The 21,837-nt window shown below is 43.7% G+C and overlaps 1 protein-coding gene across 5 annotated transcripts in view; it reads left to right on the top strand.

Moving 5' to 3' along the window:
- PDCD11 (programmed cell death 11) overlaps positions 1-21,511 on the top strand; it is a 28,569-nt gene extending 7,058 nt beyond the window's left edge. For 4 of the 5 annotated variants that reach the window (XM_026069772.1, XM_026069775.1, XM_026069773.1 and 1 more), the window contains exons 10-36: positions 37-161; positions 789-849; positions 1,516-1,662; positions 1,791-2,042; positions 2,898-3,041; positions 3,749-3,949; positions 4,517-4,687; positions 5,105-5,324; positions 7,716-7,868; positions 8,925-9,040; positions 9,207-9,727; positions 10,243-10,305; positions 10,762-10,870; positions 11,380-11,469; positions 11,809-11,911; positions 12,444-12,621; positions 13,421-13,477; positions 14,289-14,411; positions 14,725-14,847; positions 15,045-15,243; positions 15,680-15,805; positions 16,148-16,291; positions 17,395-17,645; positions 18,281-18,449; positions 18,962-19,115; positions 19,680-19,845; positions 20,753-21,511. In XM_026069772.1, coding sequence (XP_025925557.1) covers positions 37-161; positions 789-849; positions 1,516-1,662; positions 1,791-2,042; positions 2,898-3,041; positions 3,749-3,949; positions 4,517-4,687; positions 5,105-5,324; positions 7,716-7,868; positions 8,925-9,040; positions 9,207-9,727; positions 10,243-10,305; positions 10,762-10,870; positions 11,380-11,469; positions 11,809-11,911; positions 12,444-12,621; positions 13,421-13,477; positions 14,289-14,411; positions 14,725-14,847; positions 15,045-15,243; positions 15,680-15,805; positions 16,148-16,291; positions 17,395-17,645; positions 18,281-18,449; positions 18,962-19,115; positions 19,680-19,845; positions 20,753-20,924 — 4,338 coding nt within the window. In that variant the 3' untranslated portion in view covers positions 20,925-21,511. The remainder of the gene's footprint in view (positions 1-36; positions 162-788; positions 850-1,515; positions 1,663-1,790; positions 2,043-2,897; positions 3,042-3,748; positions 3,950-4,516; positions 4,688-5,104; positions 5,325-7,715; positions 7,869-8,924; positions 9,041-9,206; positions 9,728-10,242; positions 10,306-10,761; positions 10,871-11,379; positions 11,470-11,808; positions 11,912-12,443; positions 12,622-13,420; positions 13,478-14,288; positions 14,412-14,724; positions 14,848-15,044; positions 15,244-15,679; positions 15,806-16,147; positions 16,292-17,394; positions 17,646-18,280; positions 18,450-18,961; positions 19,116-19,679; positions 19,846-20,752) is intronic. The other variant, XM_026069777.1, reaches the window with a different exon arrangement.
- Positions 21,512-21,837: the final 326 nt, after the last annotated feature.

The following is a 21,837-nucleotide window of genomic DNA, read 5'->3' as shown; positions in this document are numbered from 1 at the left end:
CTTTCCAAACACTAAATCATCCTTTGTTTTTTCTAGCTGAAACACCTTTCAAAAACCAGAAAGTCCTTTAAACCTGCAGCATTTAAGACAGGATGCAAACACAAATGCCGGATAATTGACTACAGCCTGATGGATGAGATGTGTATTTTATCCCTGAAGTAGTAAGTTTCACAGGCTTCCAGAAAATTGGTTGAAGGATTAGAAGGGTTTGGTCGAGAGTGGAAGATACTGCATTGCTTTGTTGAACTGGAACCTGCTGTTTGGAGTTTCTGGCTTGTATCTGTCTTGTCTCAAATCAGGGTGTCTGCGCATCTCATGTATCCTCCCAAAACCATGGGAAGGTGGGGTACCATCTGTTTAACTGGTGGGCCACAGGGAGGCTAAATGTCTTTTGCCAAGATCACGTTGGAAGCCTGTGGTTGAACAGGGAGTTGGATCTTGGTCTTCCAACTCCTAGGCCATTTCCCTCCTCCCTCCTTATTTCTGTCTGTGTGGCTTTAAGCAGTGCAGGTGATGGGTTCCCCTTTCGTGGGGCCGTGGCTGGTGGCCATTGCTTTGTAGTTGTCACCTGGAATGGAGCCTGGTGAACCTGTCTGAACTTGATGTCCAAAGCGCAGTGGGAGGTGGGTCAGCTGGAGTAAAATACAACCCCAGAGCTGTGCAGCACAGGAGAATGGGGGGAGGGATTTTGGAAGATTTTAGGACAAGACAAAGAGGGGATTGTTTCTCTTATCCCAGATTTCCTCAAGTTGACTGATTGGTCATCTCTTGCTGTGTCTCTTTCCTAGTCAAATTATCGAAGCTCAGTTTCTGCAATATCAAGATGTCCACACTGGGGATGTGGTGAAGGTGAGATCCTGAAGGGTTGACACAGTACTGTGGAGCAGTTGTACTTGCAGAAGTGATCTAGCTAATTCACATTTCTTTTGCTTAATGCTTGTTTTCAACTTCTGATCCAGACTAATGATATGAAAGTGAGGAGAAAAACCTCTCCTTGCAGGACTTGCTTAATGGAATCTGATACTTTTCTTTCACAAAATATTGTTCAGGTTTTTTTCATGGTGCCTCTAAGGTAATCACATTTCAGCCACATCCAGTCATGTGTTTAAGTCCCTGAACAAATTTTTAGCTTCTTTCACTCAGCCTTTCTAAAACTCACCTTGTACTTGGTGAACTAGAAGTGCACATATGGACCATCACAATCAACTGTTGGGCAGAAACAGTTAGTTATGTGTCTGACCCACGTATGCCTGTTGGATATATCTGGAAACATTTGCAGTCTGACAGAGTCAATAATTTTGCAGAAGTATCCTATGCTCAAAAATGAGATAGTAACAGCCTTGTTTAACATAAAAGCTAATGGGTCAGATTGGTTGGGTGGAGTGGAGTGTACTTTTTGGAGGGTAGTTAGATTTGGTGGCAATAGGTGGTGTGATGTGTCAGCTGTTTTCTACCTGTGCACACTCTGCTTACCATGCTGAAATTACAGACCCTTTTCCCTCTTTTGGGCTCTAGGGTAAAGTGTTAGCTCTGAAACCCATTGGGATGCAGGTGAAAGTGACTGATGGGATTAAAGGGCTTGTGCCCTCCATGCATCTTGCTGATATGATCCTGAAGCAGCCTGAGAAGAAGTACAACATGGGAGATGAAGTCAGGTGTCGGGTGAGAGCTGCCAGACAGGGTCTTCAGCTGCTTTAAGCTGGACTCTTTCACTTTAGTTATATAGCAGCTGGATTGATCAGACAATGGCAGACATGCTTTTTGAACTTTTTCCTACGCTATTCTTCTAGGTGCTAGAGTGCAGACCTGCAGAAAGGAAGCTAATCCTTACTCTGAAGAAAACTCTTGTCCAGTCAAAGCTTCCAGTCCTTTCTAATTATGAAGAGGCAAAACCAGGTCTGATCACACACGGCTTTGTGGTGTGCGCAAGGGAGTTTGGCTGCATTGTGAAGTTCTACAACGATGTCAAAGGTCTGGTACCCAAGAATGAGCTGAGCTCAGAGCCTGTATCTTGTCCAGAGGAAGTCTTTCATGAAGGCCAGGTAATTCATGTACCTAACCCTATATGCCTTGTGAATGAATGCCAAAGAGAATGCTGCAGCGTAGTTGGCTCTGGCATGGGTTTTCCCCCAGAGGACCTGGCTACACCAAGAGATGTTCATGTCCTTTCACATCAGGTAATAGCAGTGGTCTGTTTAAACAGCTTACGTTGTGTGGGAGACAGCTTCTTCTAGAGTACTTCACAGAGCTTTTTTTTGTTTGTTTAATTTGTTTCTAGACTCTTTTCTGGAGTGCAACAGGTACTGTGCTGTGTGATATAGGGACTATGGAGATCTTAGCAGCGGTTTGGGGTTCTGAACCGCAGCTTCTTTTAAGGAAACTAAAGCTTTTAAAGAATCAAGAGAAAGAGGTTTCCTGCCTTTGTATTGTCCTGGTTTTCCTGTTTTTTTTTTTTTCCAAGTCTTGTGCATCCCTAACCAGGTACTCTGGGAACTGTGTTGTGGGCAGGCTCAGCCCTATTCACTGTTTTTCTGGTGCTCTCTCTTGTCTTTAATCTTGCTGTTTGTTGGTTAGCTAAGGAGAACAATAATTTTCTGGTCAGGATTTATGACTGCAGGTCTGAAGATCTGAATTTTATTCTCAACTCTGCTACAGACCTGTCAAAAAGTCATTTCATGACTTAATGAAAGTCATTTAATATACTTATATTTTCCATCTGTGAGATCAGGAGAACATTTGTCTCTGGTGGATCTTAAGGATAGCAGGCCACTGATTTTAACTTAGGTGTGGCAGAAAAATGTATTGTGTATTTATTTCCCTGTCTCATATATAGGTGGTAGTACACTGAGGAGGAAGATGAACCCAGTTAAACCTTGTTTTATCTTTTTTTACCACAGGTTGTCAAAGTAGTGGTCTTAAAATGTGAACCCCAGCAGGAAAGACTGCTGCTCTCCTTCAAGTTAACAAGCAAGCCTGTCCCTGAGGGTAAAAGGGAACATACGCCAAAGAAGAACCAGCAAGTGAAATATGAAATAGGAGAGGTATCAAATTCAATGACTGCTCCCTTTCTTGCTGTCTTCCCAACCCATTATTTCAGGGAAACAATTTGATATCACTTTGAACAACTTTGCTTCAAGAAAATCTGTTAGAGGTCAAGAAATGGCATTAAATGTGTATGTCTTATTGTGTGGTTTGCCTCCTGGTCAAAGGCAAGAAGGATTTGATCTCGTATCAGAGGACAGGATAAAGAAGTCCTGGGGCACTCTTCCAGGAGGTGCAAAAGTTAGTGCTCCTACTCCTGGGTGAAGTCCTCTCCTGGATGCTGCTGATGTTCTCACTCCAGAAGCAGCTGCTTTTCCTTTTTGGAAAAAAACTAACTTCAGTGAACTGTTTTGAAATGCTTCACTGTTGTCTTTGGATTGAAAAATGCTTCCAACACTCTGCAGATATTACTGGTGCAGGCAAGGGGCGGTTCTAATTTTCTTTAAATGGTTCCCATCATCTTTTAAATAGAAAGTCAAAACTAAGACAATGTTTCTAGCCCTTGATTTCTCTGGGAGCTGAGATTTATTATCAATGTTGCCATGCTTTTGAAGCTCAGCTCTGTTGGTGTGAGACTGTTTCTCATATATAGCTGGGAGGTCATGTCAGAGCCCCTCCAGCACAGCATTTGGTACCCTGTGCGTCAAAAGAGATGACTTCAAAGGCACTTGGAATTTTTTAATCACTGTATTTATTCTTTCTTTAGATGGTTGATGTGAAAGTCTTGAAGAAGAAAGAGAATGGGCTAGAAGTTTCCATCTTGGAAGATGAAGGCAAAGTGATTGCCTCGCTTCCCACAGTGTACCTCTCAGACTTTGTTGCTAACTGCAAGCTCCTGTGGCATTGCCTTCAAGAGGGAGATGTCCTGCCCAGAGTTATGTGCCTAAGTGACAAGGGAGAGCATATTGTATCCTTTGGCATCTCAACCAGTTGAATGGAGTTAAAAAGAAAAAGGAGATATCTGTAAGAAATCCAGGGTATCTGCAAGAAACAGAAGGTAGGCTAGCTAGTTTGTTGAAGTGGAATTGCCTGTCAGGCTAGTGATGCTTCAAAGAGCTGTTATAATCTGCTTGTTCTAGAAGTAAGGCTCAGCTGCTGCTAGAATCCCATCAGAACCAGGACTTGTTTGTGAATTGACTGACCTTTCCAACCAGCTTCTGGGCATCAGTGTTGATAAGATCACAGTTTTAGCAAAAATTCTGCAGGTTTTTTCAGTTCTGCCTTTTTGGTAATATTAGGAAGTTTACATTTCAGTTAGTGTAGAGTATGCATCTTTAACGCTGAACAGCTTTTGAGACATTGATTGCTAAAATTTAATGTAGAGAAATCAAGACGGTAATTAAAATTGTGTGATTTTGGGCTCCTGTACTGCCTTGCCAGCAAAGACTGTTACAGCCCAGTGGTTAGCAACGCCAAGAGATTTGCTTGGCTCCTTTCATTCCTCTTTTCCCATTTTCCCTAACTGGTTGTTCAGATCTTGAGCAGAAAGTCTGCAGTGATTTCTGCTGTACAGGAGGAGCAAGTGGTGAGAAGCTTCTCTGAAATCCAGCCTGGGATGCTTTTGACTGGTTATGTGAGGAATGTGATGCCTTTTGGAGTGTTTGTGGAGTTCCCTTTTGGCCTGACAGGATTGGCACCCAAAATGGTAAATCATGCGTTCACTTGACTTCAAAAACAGTATGCATGTAATCAGGCAAGCTTGAAACATGGCTTTAAGCAGGGCTGGAAGGAACAGCAGGGCTGTAGATCCTGCTCTCACACTGCCTCCCCCAATAGGTTAAAAGCTGCTGTTAGGTTTGTGTTTTAATTCCCTTCCAAAATGAGATAAAGGACTTCATTCAGATGAGCTTAAGGTTCAAGCGGGGATTTAATGTGATTTCATTTACCCATTTAAACTGACAACTTTTCCTTGATCTTGGCTAGCTGCTTTTTGTGCATTTTCATGAAGTCTAACTCTAAAACCCTTCTCCTGAACAGCACTGCAGGTGCTTGGCAGTTTAGCAGTTGTGGTAACCCCCAGTTAAGCTCAGTAACCCTTAGCCCCTTTGTTTCATCTGCACAGAGCATGAGTGACAAGTTCGTGACGGACACCAAGGACCACTTTGTGGTGGGACAGACTGTGATCGCGAAGGTGATGAGCATTGATGAGGAGAAGCAGCGTGTGCTCCTCAATCTGAAGGTGTCAGAGTGCAGCTCGGGCAATTCTGCTGTGGAGAGCTTTGCTCTACTGAGCCAGTACTTCAAGGAGATGAAAGAAATCAGGAATTTGTTGAGAAGAAGAGGTAAAGATTGTACATGTTCTCATAAAGGGGATCAGGTTACAAAAAGTGGCTGTAGAGGAATAGTAAAGCAAAACCACTTTCTTTTAAACAAAAGAAAGCTCATTTCAAGCGAAGACATGGCTGTTGAGGGAAGCATATTAGAAGAAAGATGTCTGTGTAGTGTCTGGCACTGACAAGAAAGCTTTTTGGAATTACTGCTGGAACAAACCAAAGATTCTGCTGTTCTCACTGAGGTCTGCTACGCTTCTTGCACTGATTTTGGTGAGAACAGGTTGAAACTTGGGGCTTAAGAATAAGAAGGCAAAGAGATRATGAGCTGTGAGGTCATTATATCAAAGGAGGAAGGGAGATAGAATGGGACAAAAAAATAGATTTCTTGAAGTACCTGTTAAGGTGAAAATGAGAGAGGCCAGTGTGAGATTGGATGCTCTTTGGATCAACGCCCATCTCCAGCATTGGCCAGGCATTTAATGATGCTTCCCTTTTATACCTGCTTGGCCTCCAACAACTTCTAGCTCGGGGACCAGCTGAGCCAAAGGTGGCAGGTTTTATATTTTAAAACCTTCAATGAGTTATTTTTTTGGTCTGAATTTGTCTGCATGCTTTTTGAACCAATCTAAAATTTAGGCAACCAAGACATGTTGTGACAGTAGTTTCACAGTTTAATTATGTGCCCAGTGAAGAATTACCTCTCTTTGTTTATTTTCAGTCTGGCACTGGATAACTTTTTGTTTAATATTCCATGGTTCTAGTATTATAAGAGCCTTAGTCTGCAGGCCTAATTTCTCTGTTCAGTAAGCAGGCATTAAACTCCATAGAGCTGAAGTGTATAAGAAATATGAGGTTTCGCAGCTTGGCCTATCTAATGTGCAAGTAGAGGTATGATTACCTGGATTGTTCATTTTCAATGGAAAAGTCATTCTTGGAAGCCTGGAAGAAGTTTATTTCTGTGTGCCTGAGTGAATTGCCACAGAGCACCAGTGGAGCAGAACGGGCTGCCCACTGCCCAGACCTGAATTCCTCAAACGCCTGAGAAGTGAACAGCAATACGTCAGGCTCTTGCTGCATGCAGACTCAAGTATTAGAAACAGGCACTGCTAATTGCTTGATTTAGGAAAAGCAGCCCTGGTGTCTGGATACTAGGGTGATAGGCACATAAAAATCAGAGTAGACATCATGTGAATTCTGCTCTGTAGTCACAAGTGGTGCAAGGGTAGGAGATAACTGGAAGTGGCCTGAGTGCATTGATATCATGTGCTGCGCCTCTAGAAAGGCTGGGCAAGTTAAGCACCTGTGGTGGTAAAGCCCTGATTCTTTTTCAGTGACAAACTGTTTAAAATGACCGATGCTCTTGGAGAGTTAGAACAATAAAAGGCAAGACTTCAGTTTGAGAATAATTTCCTTTATTGCCTCTGCCTGCTGCCTGTAGTGTCTTTTATTGCATTAAGCAAATAGAGCTAGCTTTGTCCCTCAAAATTTGAAGGAATCATTGACAACAATAATGATATATTATTTCTACACTTACTTTATTTGCTGGTAATTTATAACTGATCTGAAAGTATCATATCTACCTTCATCTAACAATGCTTTTTAACTGGACTTTACAGTGAAGAGCCTTGGCAAGGTTTTTTTTATTAGATGTTCTTAACTGCTTCTAGTATTCTTATGGTATAGAAATTCACATTTGTGCATGCTGTAATCAAGTTGTTTGTTATAGATGCCTGATTTTCACAGAGGGATCTTTCAACTGCTCTGCCTTGGCCAGGATCTGCTCTAGTAGAATATATTTCAGTGCCTCTCCTAGCTTCAGTGCAAGGATAATTAGGCTGGCACTCCAGTGCTTGTGAGGACCCAAACCTAGTACTCATATGAGGATGAGTTTGTGCAAATTATTTGCCTCCTGGTATAACATGTTCCCTGAAGGGATCCTCCAGGAAAGTTTTTCTCACATGTTGTTTTACTAGTGTTAGGAATATTGGAGGTCTTGCAGTTTATTTTTATCAAATTCTGGCTCTGCCTTTTTTGGTTCTTTTTATATTCAATAATTGTTAATGTTTTGTTTCCTGTAATTGTGTCATTCCATTAGTCCCTCTACCTTTTCCTACATGCAGTGCTATGTGCCAGTGTTTCTGTGGAACTGGAGAATGTTCTCTGCAATTAAGCAATGGTCAGATCCTTAATGTTACAGAATTTTCTACTTTGATTAATCTTAGAATTTACTACTTTGCATTTTTAGAGAGTCAGGAGCCTAAACAGCTGATTGTTTTCCTTTATAAAGGTGAACATAAATGCTTGTTCATGCTCTGTTGAGGAAACATGAAAACTGTCTTCCTTTTGCAAAGATACAGCATAGGTAAAATTAACTCCCCACTTTCTTCTCCCTTTATTTAGGGGAGTCCAGCATGGCCCGAAGCCTTTGTGAATTGGTGCCTGGGAAAGAGCTGCAGCTGGTCGTGCAGGATGTGAAGGAGGATGGCTCAGCACTGTTCAGCAGCAGCGGTGTCACAGGCTTGACTGTAACAGCCACTCGCTACCATTTGGGAGGTGAGGGTCTTTTCCTGGACTGCTTTGGTTTTCACTCTGATACTTTCAAACCTCTATACTTAAGTGAATTCTCCTGCTGAGGAACCAACATGGTATGAGTCTGATCAGAGCAGGGATGAGCTTGGAGAGTAGTTTAGTTTCCTGATGTGTTGCCGATCCATTTGCATGATTCGGAACATACCGCTTAAGCCTACCTGTGCCTCTGTTACCCCATCTGTAAAACAGACCTAATTCTGCCTCATCTCTCGGGCATCTTGTGAGGTTTAGTTAGTACTTTGAGGTCCTCAGATGAAGCATGCTGTATATAGACAAAGTATTAATACAAGCTCCAGCTTACCTGCCTTTTTCTTCTTCCTCTGGAAATGTGTTCCTTGGAGCATGCTCTATCTGAAATTGCTGTTAATTTTTCTTTTAAATCAATGTAACTGTAAAACAGAACTGCAATTTCAGTACTTTGCAATTCAAAAAATAAAGCAGAAAAGTGCTATTAAAAAGTTAAAGCAGAATCAAGAAAGTACATGTTGAGATGAGTAAATGAATCAAGCGAATATGTACTGTTAATTTCAGCAGGAATAATATCCCAGCCCTTCTGTATTCAGAAGGGTTTTTGTTACATCAGCAATAGATAGACTGATGACCTTTTTGTACAAAGTTAGCATAATCATATTCAAAACCTACATTGCCTTAAATTTGTGTTTAGTCAATCTTGTCTGCACTATCTAATAAAATCAATTTAGTTCTTCCATGCAAGTATCAGATTCTTTTTCCAGATAAAGGAAGTGCATTTTTTTTTTCCTTGCCATTAATGTTGGAGGAATCTGTCCTTCTGTCAAAGAGACATGTTATACATCTGGTACTAGCTGTAACTGTATTATCGTTATGAATTTCCCCAAGCAAGCAGCTTTATTTAATCACTAGAGCAGTCTTCTTAGCATTACAGTCTTTAGGAATTCAACTGAACCACAGGCAGCTTTTCCAATCTGTCATGTGCCACTGACTCGGTGGGTCGAAATTTTTCATTCTGGCAGGAGATAATGTCTCTGTTCTCATTTGTAGACAAAAGTATTGTTCCTGGTGAGAAAGCAAAAGGATTGCTTCTTCATGTGGATGCCCTCACATCCATGGTGTATGTTTCCCTTCGAGAAGAACTGTTAAAACAAAGAGTCAAGCAAGTATGTGTTCAATTTTTAGGCTTGTGTGTTTCTGTCCTTCTACCAAACTCTAGCTGGTTAATTAATTGGGGGTGGGGAGGGCTGTTTAATCCTTTGGAGCTGCGGGAAGTAGAGTGAAGGGAATCAAATCCCAGCAGGGAAAGTCATTATCTCTATTTCTGTCTAGCGGCTCACAGAGAACTCCCTGCACTCTGCCATCGTGCAGCACATAGCAGAAGAGTTTGCCGTCGTCTCTTTGTTGGAAACAGGCCAGCTGGCTGCTATCCCCATAGCCTCTCACTTCAATGACACCTTCCGTTTTGACTCAGAAAAACTGAAGGTGGGACAGATGGTCTCTGTGACCTTAAAAATGGTGAAGGGGAATGACCATGGAGTCTTGTTAGCAGTACAAGACCCAGCAAAGAAGAATGTTTTTGTAAGGGTCCGGAAAGAGTCTGAGACTGCATTAGAAGAGACACTTACTGCTGTGAAACACTCGCTTTCCTTGGGGGATATTGTTACTGGTACTGTTAAGTCTGTCAAACCTACCCATGTCACAGTCACTATTGATGACAAACTGACGGGTTCAATCCATGCGTCCCGGATCTTGGATGAAGTGCCTATAGACTCTTTTCCAACATATACTCTGAAAGCTGGACAGAAGGTGACTGCCCGGGTCATTGGAGGCAGAGACGTGAATACTCACAGGTAGGAAAATATGCACTTAATACCACTTCTTGGGAAGCGCTGTGGATGGGACGTTTACTTAATTCAGATGATCTGGGCTATTCCCTCTGTCACCAAACCCTGTTACAGCTACCCTTGCTGGATTTGTTGAGGTGCTGAGGGAATCTGTCACCACATTCCATCCTGGATCAAAGTTTCAGTGAATTAGTACTTTTTACCTGTGTTACTGTATCTATCTTGGGTATAGATTGCAAGAAAAAAGGATGTCTAAACTCTTGTTAAGGTCCAGTGGAAGCCTTAAATGCAACGTCTCTGCAAATCTGCAAGCAGGTTCGCCTCCAGGGGCTAGATTTGTGAAAGTACTTTTGGGTACCTAAGTTGCCACTGAAATAGTACTGGGAAGTGCTTGAACTAGAAGACTTTGGTAGTTTTAGAAGAGCACTTTACACCTGTTTTTTGTCAATGCAGAGGAARTACAGGTGACTGGAGCCTGGGGAGGTTGTGAGAAATTGTTTGATCCTTTTCCTGTTCTTCAGGTACCTACCCATCACCCATCCGCACTTCACACGGTCCATTCCGGAGCTCAGCATTCGACCAAGGTAAGTATTGGTTTCTGTGCTCTCTGCAGATAATTCACAAACCTTGTATACGTGTGGCTTCCCTCCCTTGTCTTCCCATTTGTGAAGGATATGGACATGAACAAGGAGTTTATGTGAATGCAGTGTGGCAAGGCCCATTACTCCCACTTTCACCCCATCTCAGATCTGAGAGCTGTGTTAAAGCTCCTGGTGCTCTTCTAGCATATAATTTCCTTTGAATATCCTTTGGCATCAGGTGTTGCCAGCTTGGACTCTAAGATTCCTTCATGTTGGAATGATACCCTTTCAAGCACTGGCAAGAACTAATTCCCTGCAGAAGGATGCAGCAAGGGAAAGGATAGGGGTGAATGTTACAGTAATATTGGCTCACCATAATCTCTTATATTTCTAACTCTGATCTTCATCACTAGGATCAAAACTCTGTAACTGATGTCCTTTCTGTTTGTGTGCAAACAGTGAAATAGAAGGGAAAGTCACAACAATGCTGAACCATAAAGGAGATTGTGCCCTCAAGAAACTTGGACTCTACAAAGTTGGGCAGACAGTGACCTGTTTTGTTAAAAAGGTAAGGTCAGAGGCTTTCTAAGAGATGTACTGGGGAAGCAGCAAGTAAGGTGACCTCGGGGGGGTTTCAGCTCAAACCTGTAGACTGACACTACTGTGTTCTTCATTAGTCGTGAGGGTGGCCCATGCAAAGTGCAGTGTCTTATAGGACCAGGAGGAGAAAGAACATTTTCTGTACCTCCAAGAGCAGAGCTAACTGATCCTCACTGACGTGTCTGTCTGTTGCCAGCTCATGTTTTCCACCCTGTACTCTAGCAAAAATACCTTTGAGAAACTGCCTATGCCACCTGCACAAAATACACACACTGCCGAATGCCTCTGTACACTTATACGTGAATCACAGCAGCGTTATGCCTATAATATGAGTAGAAGTGAAATCACCATTTTTGTGTGATGCAAGAGCCCAGGCTGGAGTAGTCCTTTTTGGCCTTAAAAATCAAGGAATCCACTAGCGAAGGGTTTTTTTCAAGGTCTCATGCTCTCTTCTCTGGCTGTTTGGTGTCTTCTCAGTATAACACCCTCAAAAATTGGCTGGAGGTAGAAGTCACACCTGACATTCGAGGAAGAGTTCCTCATCTACTGCTGTCTCTCAACACCAAGGTAAGAGACTATTACAGATAAGCTACACAAAAACTTTCTGTGCCTGAGGCTGCGAGCAACAGCCACAGACACTTTTCAGTTATCCATGTGAACTCATGTGGATGTCCAGTGGTCTGCCCATTCCAGATTGCTGCCTCTCACTGACAAGCAAGTACTATGTCTGTTGTTAGTTTAGCCCAAGGTAACGGAGCCCTTGAAGCAGCACTGAGCTCTTCATCAAATGTATGTGTCAAAGGCGCATTTTGAAAGTGTAAAGCTTCATAGGAGAGTACAGCAGTCAGAGCTGGAATTGCAAAGGTCCTTTTCTGCTAATAAGTGGAAGTCTGTTTTTCTTTTCAGGTTTTAAAGCATCCAGAAAAGAACTTCAAAAATGGCCAGGCATTATGTGCTACAGTGACTGGAACAGATGTCACTGAAACCAACCTCTGCTTGTCGCTTACAGGTATAGTGGAGCCTTAACAGCAGGACCCCACTGCCTATGATGCTCTTCTCAGAGGTGGGCTTGCACTGATCCCCCCCAGGTGAAGATATTATGCTCCCAAGCAAACTGTACCTCCCTGTAGGGAAGAATTAATACCTGGGTCCCTGATCCAGATGTTGTAGCAGCATGCAAGGTGAAAAAGGATCAGACCTTTAGACTAAAGAATCATTCTCAGATGCATCTCAGACTGAAGCCTTTCTCTGACCTCTTATGAAAATGTTTCCTTCTGGTCTCAGACATGAGATGTCAGAGAAACCGTTTTTTAGTTTTTCTGGGCCCTGGAACTATGCAATTAGGGAACTGTGTCTAGGGTATCAAGGCAAACACGTTGCTGTGAACTGACAGAGTGTACAGACTGCACCTCACCAAAAGTCGATGGGTTTGATATGTGACTAGGGAACTGATATCAGCCTTGCTAACTCATTAGTCCTATTATTTTGGCTGTGCGCATTTGGAGTATTATGAAACCCCCTTCTTTCTTTSCTCTTCCCAGGAATCCAGTCGCTGGAGCAGGGCATCATCGCTGTAGGCATGGTAGCAAAGGTGACTCCACATGTTGGCTTGACCATCACACTGCCTGGAGGGAAGACTGGCAAAGTCAGTATCTTTCACCTGAGTGATACATACACAGAGAAGCCTCTGGGTGACTTCAGAATTGGCAAGATTGTCAGGTCAGTAATTCTTCTTCCTGTTCCTTCAAATAGGGAGGTTTAGAAATCTCCCCCTTTGACTGGCTTTTCTCTGCTGTAAGATGGCACCGGACACATAGGGTTCAGTCTTTAACTAAGAAGTGATGCTGACTTCTTGCGTCAGGTGTGTTTCAATCTCAGCTTTTTTGACAACACTTTAAAAGACACTGAGGCTTATAAGCACTAACATGTATGGTTGCTAGGCCTGTGTAGAAGAGAAGATTATAACCTTATACATGCATGTGCCTGAAACAGTCTTGTACTTTCCGTGTATCAAGACGCCTCTCTTTAGCTGCGTTTTTGGATTCTGCTTTGGGAGAAGATACTCTCATAGCTAAGGTACTGAACAGGACTGAGGGAGCTCAGTTATCCCAACTTAGCCATGGTTTTGGGGGCCATTTGGCAAGTCAGGTGTCTTTACACCACATCTGTAACATGAGTAATTGCATTTTCCTGCTACATACGCTTGTTGGGAATGCTGGAGGTTGCAACAAGCCAAGTGATTCAGCTGTAACAATCTTCAAATTCTTTGTACCAGTAATAGAGACTGGGTAAAGCAAGTAAATTTGTTTCAAAAAGCCCTTCAGCTGGTTTCATGAACCCTTCTGTCATGCTGGTTTGTGTTAGACACTAAGTGTTCCAAGAGACAGAGCAGTTTGTCTCCTCCAGAGCTTCATTCTGTTAATGCAAATATTATCTATTTTCTGCCTATAGTTTTTTTTTTTTTCTTTTTTTAAATCAGGTAAAGCTTTCTGTTCTCTCCCCTTACTCTGCCATGCAGGTGTTACATTCTTTCCAATGAGAATGGCAAAATCCAGTTATCTCTCCGGCAGTCCAGGTAGGCATCTTTCTTCCAGACCGTGGATCTCCTACCAGTGATAAGAATTAGTGATAATCCAGTAGCTAACAGCTGGTCTGCCCTGATACCCTGTTGGTTTGGACAGATCAATGCAAAGTGTTCAAAGGACAAAGACTAGATTTTTTTAAGGCGTGAAATTTGTTCCTGCTGCATAAAGGTTTTCTTGTGTATCAGCAAACATGGGATGTCTGGCATTTAATGTAGAGCTGAACAAGTGGGTGCAGATTTCATCACTTTTATTTATCATCATTCTAGACCTGACTTAACTTTTTAATTTGGGAATAAAGAAAAAGTTCCTCTGTTGCATTTGCAGTATAAGCAAGTTGCTTTTAATTTTCAAGCTGCATTTTTAACTGTTTAGAGTAAAGAGCAGCCCTAGTCTTAAATGTGTGTTAAAACCAAGCCTCTTGCTTTGTCTTTGTGTAACAAATGTATATAAATTCTGTGGAATGAGGTATCTTAGAAACAAGTGGAAAAAACCAGGCCAATGTTTCTCAATTTCAGACATTTCATTCACCTCTCATTTTCTCAGTGTCAGAGGAAACCAGACTAATCTGTTTTGTTTGGCTTTGTTTGTGGCAGCATGTGTGTTCTCTAAAGGTGTGTGCGTATGTATGGCTGGGCAAAGATGCAGATAGTCCATTAGTACAGTTGAATGAAGTGAAGGGTGTTTCTGATACAGGATATTTTTCAGAAAGTGCTAGCTGATTTCTTTTTTGGTATCCAGGGCAGAATATGGATTATTCAGATGAATGTGTTTTGTTTTGTTTTTTAAACCTTCCTCTTCTAGGCTAAATCCAAAGAGCAGCAACAAAGTGGAAGATGTTGAAATAACATGCATTAAGGATGTTAAAAAAGGCCAGCTAGTGAGGGGCTATGTCAAATCAGTCACTCCATCAGGTGTATTCTTTGGGTGAGTAGCATAAGATCAGAAGACTGCACTGGGATGTGATGGGTCTTGGTGAACTGTCTTGTTTGGGATTTGTGACTGGAATTCTGTTTGGTGGAGTCTCTGTTGGTGTAATGTGATGTTGCAGAATGAATTTCATCCTGGAATTCAAGATTTTGTTGCTAGTTTTCTTGAGCTTCTGAAATTAAAGTAAGGAATGTTTGTGACACTGTATAGAACTTGCTGTGCCACAGAGAAATGCAGAGCATTTTTTCTGATTGTGTTTTGTTTTGTTTTGCCATGGATTGCTAACTTTTCTTTTTTCTCCTCTCCTCAGCCTGTCCACTTCTCTTCTGGGTCGAATCCTGTTCCAGAATGTTTCCCCTTACTTTGTACAGAAACACTCCTTATATGAGAAATACCTTCCTGAAGGAAAGCTGCTTACTGCCAAGGTCCTTGGGTAGGTCCCAAGTTCTTGAAAAGGAACCATGAATTAGCAGAAAGGAGATAGGGGAAGGGGTGGAAAGAGGGAGAGTAAAAGGTAGGAAGATTTTGGAACAAATTCAGGTCCCTACAGGCATTGTAAATGTTGTTTTCTATTTTTATTTTTTTTTCCTCTCCTCTTCTCCCTTCCCTGCTCGTGGCAATGCACTACAGTGTAAATAGAGAAGAAAACCATGTTGAGCTTTCTCTCCTGCCTGAGGACACTGAGATGCCAAGCATCTTGCCTGAGTCCCTAGGCCTACCACGCTATGATGCAGAGGAGGAGAAAAAAGAGGCAGAAGAGAGGGAGAAGAGAGAAGAGCTCAAGAAGCTGAAGACAAAACGGAAGAGAGGGAACTCTGAAAGTGAGCAGGTATGGATGTGATTGTACAGGACTTGCTCAGGGGTTGGCTGGCCCTGACACCACAAGGGACTAGGAAGATCCACTGGCATCAGGCTGGGAAAAAAGTGAGGAATTATACAGAGTGGGGGACGGGGAGGGAAGGGGGGAATTAAACCATGCTGGAGACAAGCAAAGATCAGAAACTCTGCTCCATTTGAGTAAAAATTAACTGAATTAACAGCCCGATTGTGTTGCTTGAGTGGCCCATCCTGTTGGTCTTGACAGTGTGTTGGTAAGCATGGCTTGTGATCTGTTGTTTCCATTAGATGGGAGAAGAGTGGGGGATGCTGTGCTGGGGCACTTCGCTCTCTGCGCAGTCAGGATCATTTCTTTGCGGTCAGAATTGTTGGTAAGATTCATCCCAGTGGGTCCCTTTCAACATCCACTTGTTTCCCCTTTGTTGCAGGAGGCAAAGCCAAAAAAAAGGAAGATCCGCCCAGCAGATGAAAATGATAGTGGAATTGAGGTATATTGCCGGGAGGAGGAGGAGGATGACCAGGAAGAAGAGGAGGCAGCTAAAAAGAAATCTAAGGTGAGAAGTTCGGAGAACCTGAGCATGAGGGTGGGAAGAGAATATGTTCATATTTAGTCAAGGGTTACCAAGGTTGCTGATCAGGGACAACTGGTAGGAGAAATGACTTTCCAACAGCACAGACTGGTCTTCATGTCAGCTATGAATGATGTGAGAAGCATTGGCTTTAAATTGCAGTAGGGGTGACCTGAGTTAGATGTTTTGGTTGGTGGGCTGTTTGTGAGCATGGGAAGTCTATAGCACTGGCCAGAGAGAAGCCACAAGCAGGCAGCAGCTGTGTCCAGTCTCAGTGCAAAACTTTCAGATTAAAACCTGTGGCATTCCCTGTCTTTCTCCAAGCAGATAAAGAAACGCAGCGAGGTTCCCAGGCTGCAGGTTTCCACTGGTTTCACCTGGGACGAGGACATGAACACAGTGGATGTGCCGGTGCCGAGTCAGAAGGAGAGTTCAGAGAGCGAAGAGGAGGAGGAGGATCTGCAGTCTAAGGTACTGTGTACTAGCACTGTCTGCATAGGAGACACCACATGGGGGCTCTAATGTGTTGTCTTGATACCTGCATGTGTGTCTGTGTGGCAACATTTGCCATATATCAAAGCCTTTTAACCCAAGAGACCATCTTTGCCAGCTAATATAGAACTTTCTTTAACTACTTTGAGTATTAGGGTTATCAGCAGGTATCTCTGAAGCAGGGGAGAGAAGGCCCCCATGCTAGCGTGGATGCATGAAGAATGGGGGCTGCTCATGTTGGCATCCAAAAAAACCCAGCAACATTATTCAGGGTGAAACTTTTTTTGTTTTTAATGAAACTAAAATTTTCTCTTTGATTTCAGCCCTGTTTTGGCTGCTGAATGTTTTGTACATTTAAAGGAAATCCTGGAGATGAAAAGCCTTTTCACATAAAAGCCCTTTTATTTAGAAAAATACCAAAATAAAATAATTCTTTTATGCTGAGATTTTTAGAGAAGCTCTCCAGTGTGAGCAATCCAGCAAAATCAGAAACAAGCTCATGAAACACTTTGATATATGTTCTTTGGGCTTTCCCCTGCCCCCATAACTTACCTCTGTAAAGGGAGCCTTGGATGGTCTGGATGCCAATGCATGGCTCCCTGGTGCAGAGAACTAAACTGCCCTGTGTTCCTGATTTAGTCCTGAGTCACCCTAGTGATCCGGCAACATGCCCAGTCTTACAGCATTTCTCCCCGCATAGCCTGAGGTTTTTTTTATGGAATGGGTGGTAGGGGTGAGCACTGGCCTGGAAGGTAGAGAGGGAGGAATGAGAGAGAAGTGTGAATATGCAATTGGTGTGCAGGACTAGCAAAGTACTTTGGTCTATCAATGTATTTCGTTAAAGGAAACCATATTTCTTTCAACTCTGCTCTTCTCAGAGGTGTGAACTCTCTTTGTGTGTGTGGTGGGGGGGTGGGAGGCAAGGGGTTTGTTTGCTTCCTCTCCAAAATAATTGGCCCCATTTCGTCTTATGGAAGCTGCCCCACTTTGAACATACTGGGGTCTGGCTCTGCTACAGCTGCACCTGTCTGTTTGCATGTTAAGCGCCTGCTTTTCAGCAGTCCTCCTCTTTGCTCTTTCAGCTGAAGAAACAAACAAAGAAGGAGAAGGAGCTGGAGAAAGAGAAGATGGAGAAGGAGCTCTGCAAATTAGAGGCTGCCCTGATGGACCCCAGTCGACAGCCCCAGACAGCAGATGATTTTGACCGCCTTGTGCTGAGCAGTCCCAACAGCTCCATCCTCTGGCTGCAGTACATGGCCTTCCACCTCCAGGCCACTGAGATTGAGAAGGCCAGAGCAGTGGCAGAGAGAGCACTTAAAACCATTTCCTTCAGGTAATTACGGGGTTTTGCCTTTTCTTTATCCCCAATAGTAAGTTATGCTGGGGGATGGTGATGGGAAAGGAGCACTGGGAGTGCCATCAGTGCGTGCTTGCATGTGTAGACTGGGAAGGGCTGTTTCAGTGAGCGCAAAGGGACTACGCAGCTGCAGTTGCCAGCTGGCCTTGTGAAGGTCTAAGCTGAGTCACCACACTTGGCCTGCTGCAGCCTGTGAGCACGCTGACTCCCCAAGGTACCACTGAGCATGCAGTCATACCTCTGAGCAGTCAGAAGGGTTTGGAGGGCATAGTGCTGTCAGTGATGTCCTCCTTAGATCAAAACAAACTGTGAAACTCCTGTGGCCCCTTCCATAGGGCCTTGGGTATTGAAATATCTCCACAGCATGATTAAATGTGTTGTGTTTTCTTGAATCATCCCTGTAGTTTTAAATTACAAACAACAGTGATTAAAACTTGCAGCATGAAACAGCTATTGTGCTCTGTCCCAGGAGTGGTGTTTCAGTGATGGCGTATGCCCCCTTCCTATGTCTCAGAGACATGCTGTGCATCAGTGAGTCTTTGTAGGGTGCTTTGCAAAAGCTGATGAAGGCTGGTAAAAAGCTAAACATTCTTGTTTGCATCTGCTTTAAGGGAAGAGCAGGAGAAACTAAATGTCTGGGTAGCTCTGCTGAACCTGGAGAACATGTATGGCACTGAGGAGACACTGATGAAGGTTTTTGAGAGAGCTGTTCAATACAATGAGCCTCAGAAAGTCTTCCAGCATCTGTGTGACATCTATGCCAATTCTGAGAAGTACAAGGTGAGGTATCCCCTGGTTTTGTGTTTCAAGCAGCACGGGCTTGAGTGCTCTGGGACAGGCCTGATAATACCTTGGGGAAAGGGGAGGAGGAGAACTCGTTTTCTGCCTGGGTCTGCTTGTGCTCCCCCGTGCCATGGCTTGTTACACTAGTTGCGCCCTTGGAGAATCTCTCAGTAATGGGTATGATTCCTTCTGTACGTTCGCTCTTGAAAAGATTTGGAATGAGGAGCAGTGATTAGAGGTAGTGCAGGCAGGTTGCAGGCAAGTATCCCATCCAGTCATGCCAGTAAACCACCAATCCTGGCTTTGTAAGCTTCCATTTGTCAGACATTATATCTATCCTATCCCTAGCTGGAACTAACAGTTTTGATGGACAGCAGGTGAGGCACTGTTGATACTTTCTGCTCTCACAAGTGTTTGAAGATACCTGGGCAAGACAAAGAGTTTCTTAGAGCTATAAAGCTTTATCATGAATCTGCGTGATCTAATCCAGTCTCCCTCTGCCCTTCCAGCAAGCAGAAGAACTGTACCACACCATGCTGAAGCGTTTCCGTCAGGAGAAATCTGTGTGGCTGAAGTATGCCTCCTTCCTCCTGAAACAAGGCCAAACTGAGGCTACACACAGGCTTCTGGAGCGTGCTCTCAAGGCTTTGCCCACCAAAGAACGTAAGCACTCCCCTCCCCATCCATGATGCAGTCTGTCTGACAGGTCTGGTAAATTAGCTGCTCTCTGATATCTCTATCTTCCTGTGACAGTGTTTGTAGGAGATGCAAATTGCAACCAGCTGAACCTACTGCCCTTGTCTATAAGAGAAGGGGAAATTTCAGCCTGGTATCAATTTTAAACCCTCTTGCAATAAAATTTGCTGTGATGGGCAAAAGCAAAGCACCCAAAGTGAGGATGACTTTGGGTCTTCACTCTATAAAAGCTCAGTTGTTCTGGTTCCGGGTTTGTGGAGCTGGGCCTGTCCCCTGCATGGTGCCGTTTGAGTGTAAGAACAAACCTCTCTCCAGCAGAGAGCTGAGATGGAAAGTGAACCATGACACCTCCCCTTCCCCTCTCCCGATCCCACTTCGGTCCCAAACCTCTTAACAGCAGGGTCTTTGTCTCTGGGTAGAGATGGTGCTCTCCTTGTGCCTGCCTCTGTTCTGTGTAATTGCTGCTCACCTGTATTTGTTCATAGGGGAGAGCGCTGCTATGATACCTTAATGTGTCGTTACTTGTTCCAGATGTGGATGTCATTTCAAAGTTTGCACAGCTTGAGTTCCGCTTTGGGGACCCAGAACATGCTAAGGCCCTTTTTGAGAGCACACTCAGCAGCTACCCGAAGCGTACGGACATCTGGTCCATCTACATGGACATCATGATCAAACATGGCAGCCAGAAGGAAGTACGGTGAGTCCTGCCACAGCAGGTGGGGAGGGGCAAGTCCAGCACTTGGAGTAACACTTGCAAAGAGCAGATACTCTGCAGTGTGCGGCTGTTGAGGGCCTCCTAGAGCAAAGGAGAACTTTTATCACCTGGAGAAGGAAAGCTAGCATGTGTGGAAGGGCTTATCCTTGCCAGGACAAAGGAGACTACAGGGAGATCCACAGGGCAGAGAGGGGCTGATTCGTAAGGGGTGACCTGCATGATAAAAACAAGGTGACTTGAATTGAGGGCATCAGCGAGGTCAATACTGCACATAGTGGGACTGCTAGGTTGGTAGTGGTCTCTCCTTAGTTTGTCAGGATCTGTAGTGTGATTCTGCCAAGCTGCTCTGAAATTCAGGTGCCTTGACAACTTCAATGCTGTCATAGCTGCTGTCATGCTGTTTGTTTAATGCTGCTGGTACTAACTCTGCACAGTCTCTGAGCATACTGATCTCCCAGGCTGAGCTGTCCCTATGGACAGCATTACCCTGTTGTATCTTAGGAGTGGAATTAAGCATTGCTTTCTGGCATATTTCGTAACATAAAAATGGAGAGATTGGTCACTCTCTTTTTGCTGAGAGTTTTGACAAAAGGAAGTCCAGCTTCCCACACTGTGGATCTAGCTGTGGCTCTTCATGAACAGAGGGTCAAATAAAGTGTCTGGATATTTGCACAAGTTGACCAGCAACCTTTGAGCTCTGCGAGCAGATAGAAGCCCTCTGCTTTGAGGTATTGGCCAGTTCTTAGTAATATCTTGCTTCAAGCACCAGCACTTTGCAGCAGGTTGAATGTCTCCCCTGAATTTGCTCTTTATTCAGAGGCAGGATATAGAGCTTGTGTTGAGTGCTGTCACCAACACAATGATCTGAATGGCCTTTGGTTTCTTGCAGGGACATTTTTCAGAGGGTCATACACCTGAGCTTGGCGCCCAAGAGGATGAAATTCTTCTTTAAACGCTACCTGGATTATGAGAAGAAATATGGTACAACAGAAACTGTCCTGGCTGTTAAAACAGCAGCATTAGAGTACGTGGAGGCCAAGAGTTCCCTTGCTGAGAGCTAAATACTGAGCAAGTAAAACCAGAGAGACTCATCAAGAGGTGTGAAGTTCAACTGTGGGTGTCCATGGACAGCAAGTTTCCTGAGCGTATTGGTGTAGGACCAAACCAAACTGGAGAAACAAATCATCTAAAGAAAAGATCTGATAAATGATTGCAGCTTTGTCCAGCTGTTACAAATTAGCCTAGTCTGTTGATGACTCTGAAGCCAGTTATTTAAATATAGACTATTTTATAATCAATTCGAGCATCAGCCCTACCTGTTCTGCTTTCCTATGGAAATGGTACAGTTATGGCCCCCTATTTTTAACTACAGTGATATCCTATAAATTCATTTCTCTCTCCGTCAAGTGGCAGAGAAGATTCTTGCCTTTTGCCTGAAATTAACATTTCAAAAGATTTGTCTCAAGTGCCTTTGTGCTGCCAGCAGTTGGCAGAACAACATGGAATCACAGAATGGTCGAGGTTGGAAGGTACCTCTAGAGATCTATTCCCATTCCTCTGCTCAAAACAGGGCCAACTAGAGCAGGTTGCCCAGGACCATGTCCTGTTGGGTTTTGAATATCTCTAGGGATGGAGATGCCACAGCCTCTCTGGGCAACCTGTTCCAGTGTTCAGTCACCCTTACAGTAAAGTTTTTTCTTATGTTCAAACAGAACTTCCTGTGTTTCAGTTTGTGCCCGTTGCTTCTTTTTCTTTGACTGGACACCACTGAGAAGAGCCTGGCTCTGTCTTCTTTACACCCTCCCATCTGGTGGGGTGTATATACACATACACATTGATAGGATCCCCCTGAGCTTTCTCTTCTTGAGGCTAAACAGTCCCTCTCCTTGTATGTCAGCTGCTCCAATCTTTTAATCATCTGTGTGGCCCTTTGCTGGACCTACCCCGGTATGTCCATGTCTGTCTTGTACTGGG

The sequence above is a fragment of the Apteryx rowi genome, unplaced genomic scaffold (genome assembly GCF_003343035.1).
Source record: "Apteryx rowi isolate R43461 unplaced genomic scaffold, aptRow1 scaffold_3, whole genome shotgun sequence".
Taxonomy (NCBI): Eukaryota; Metazoa; Chordata; class Aves; order Apterygiformes; family Apterygidae; genus Apteryx; species Apteryx rowi.
This window is presented reverse-complemented; position numbering and strand designations above follow the sequence as displayed.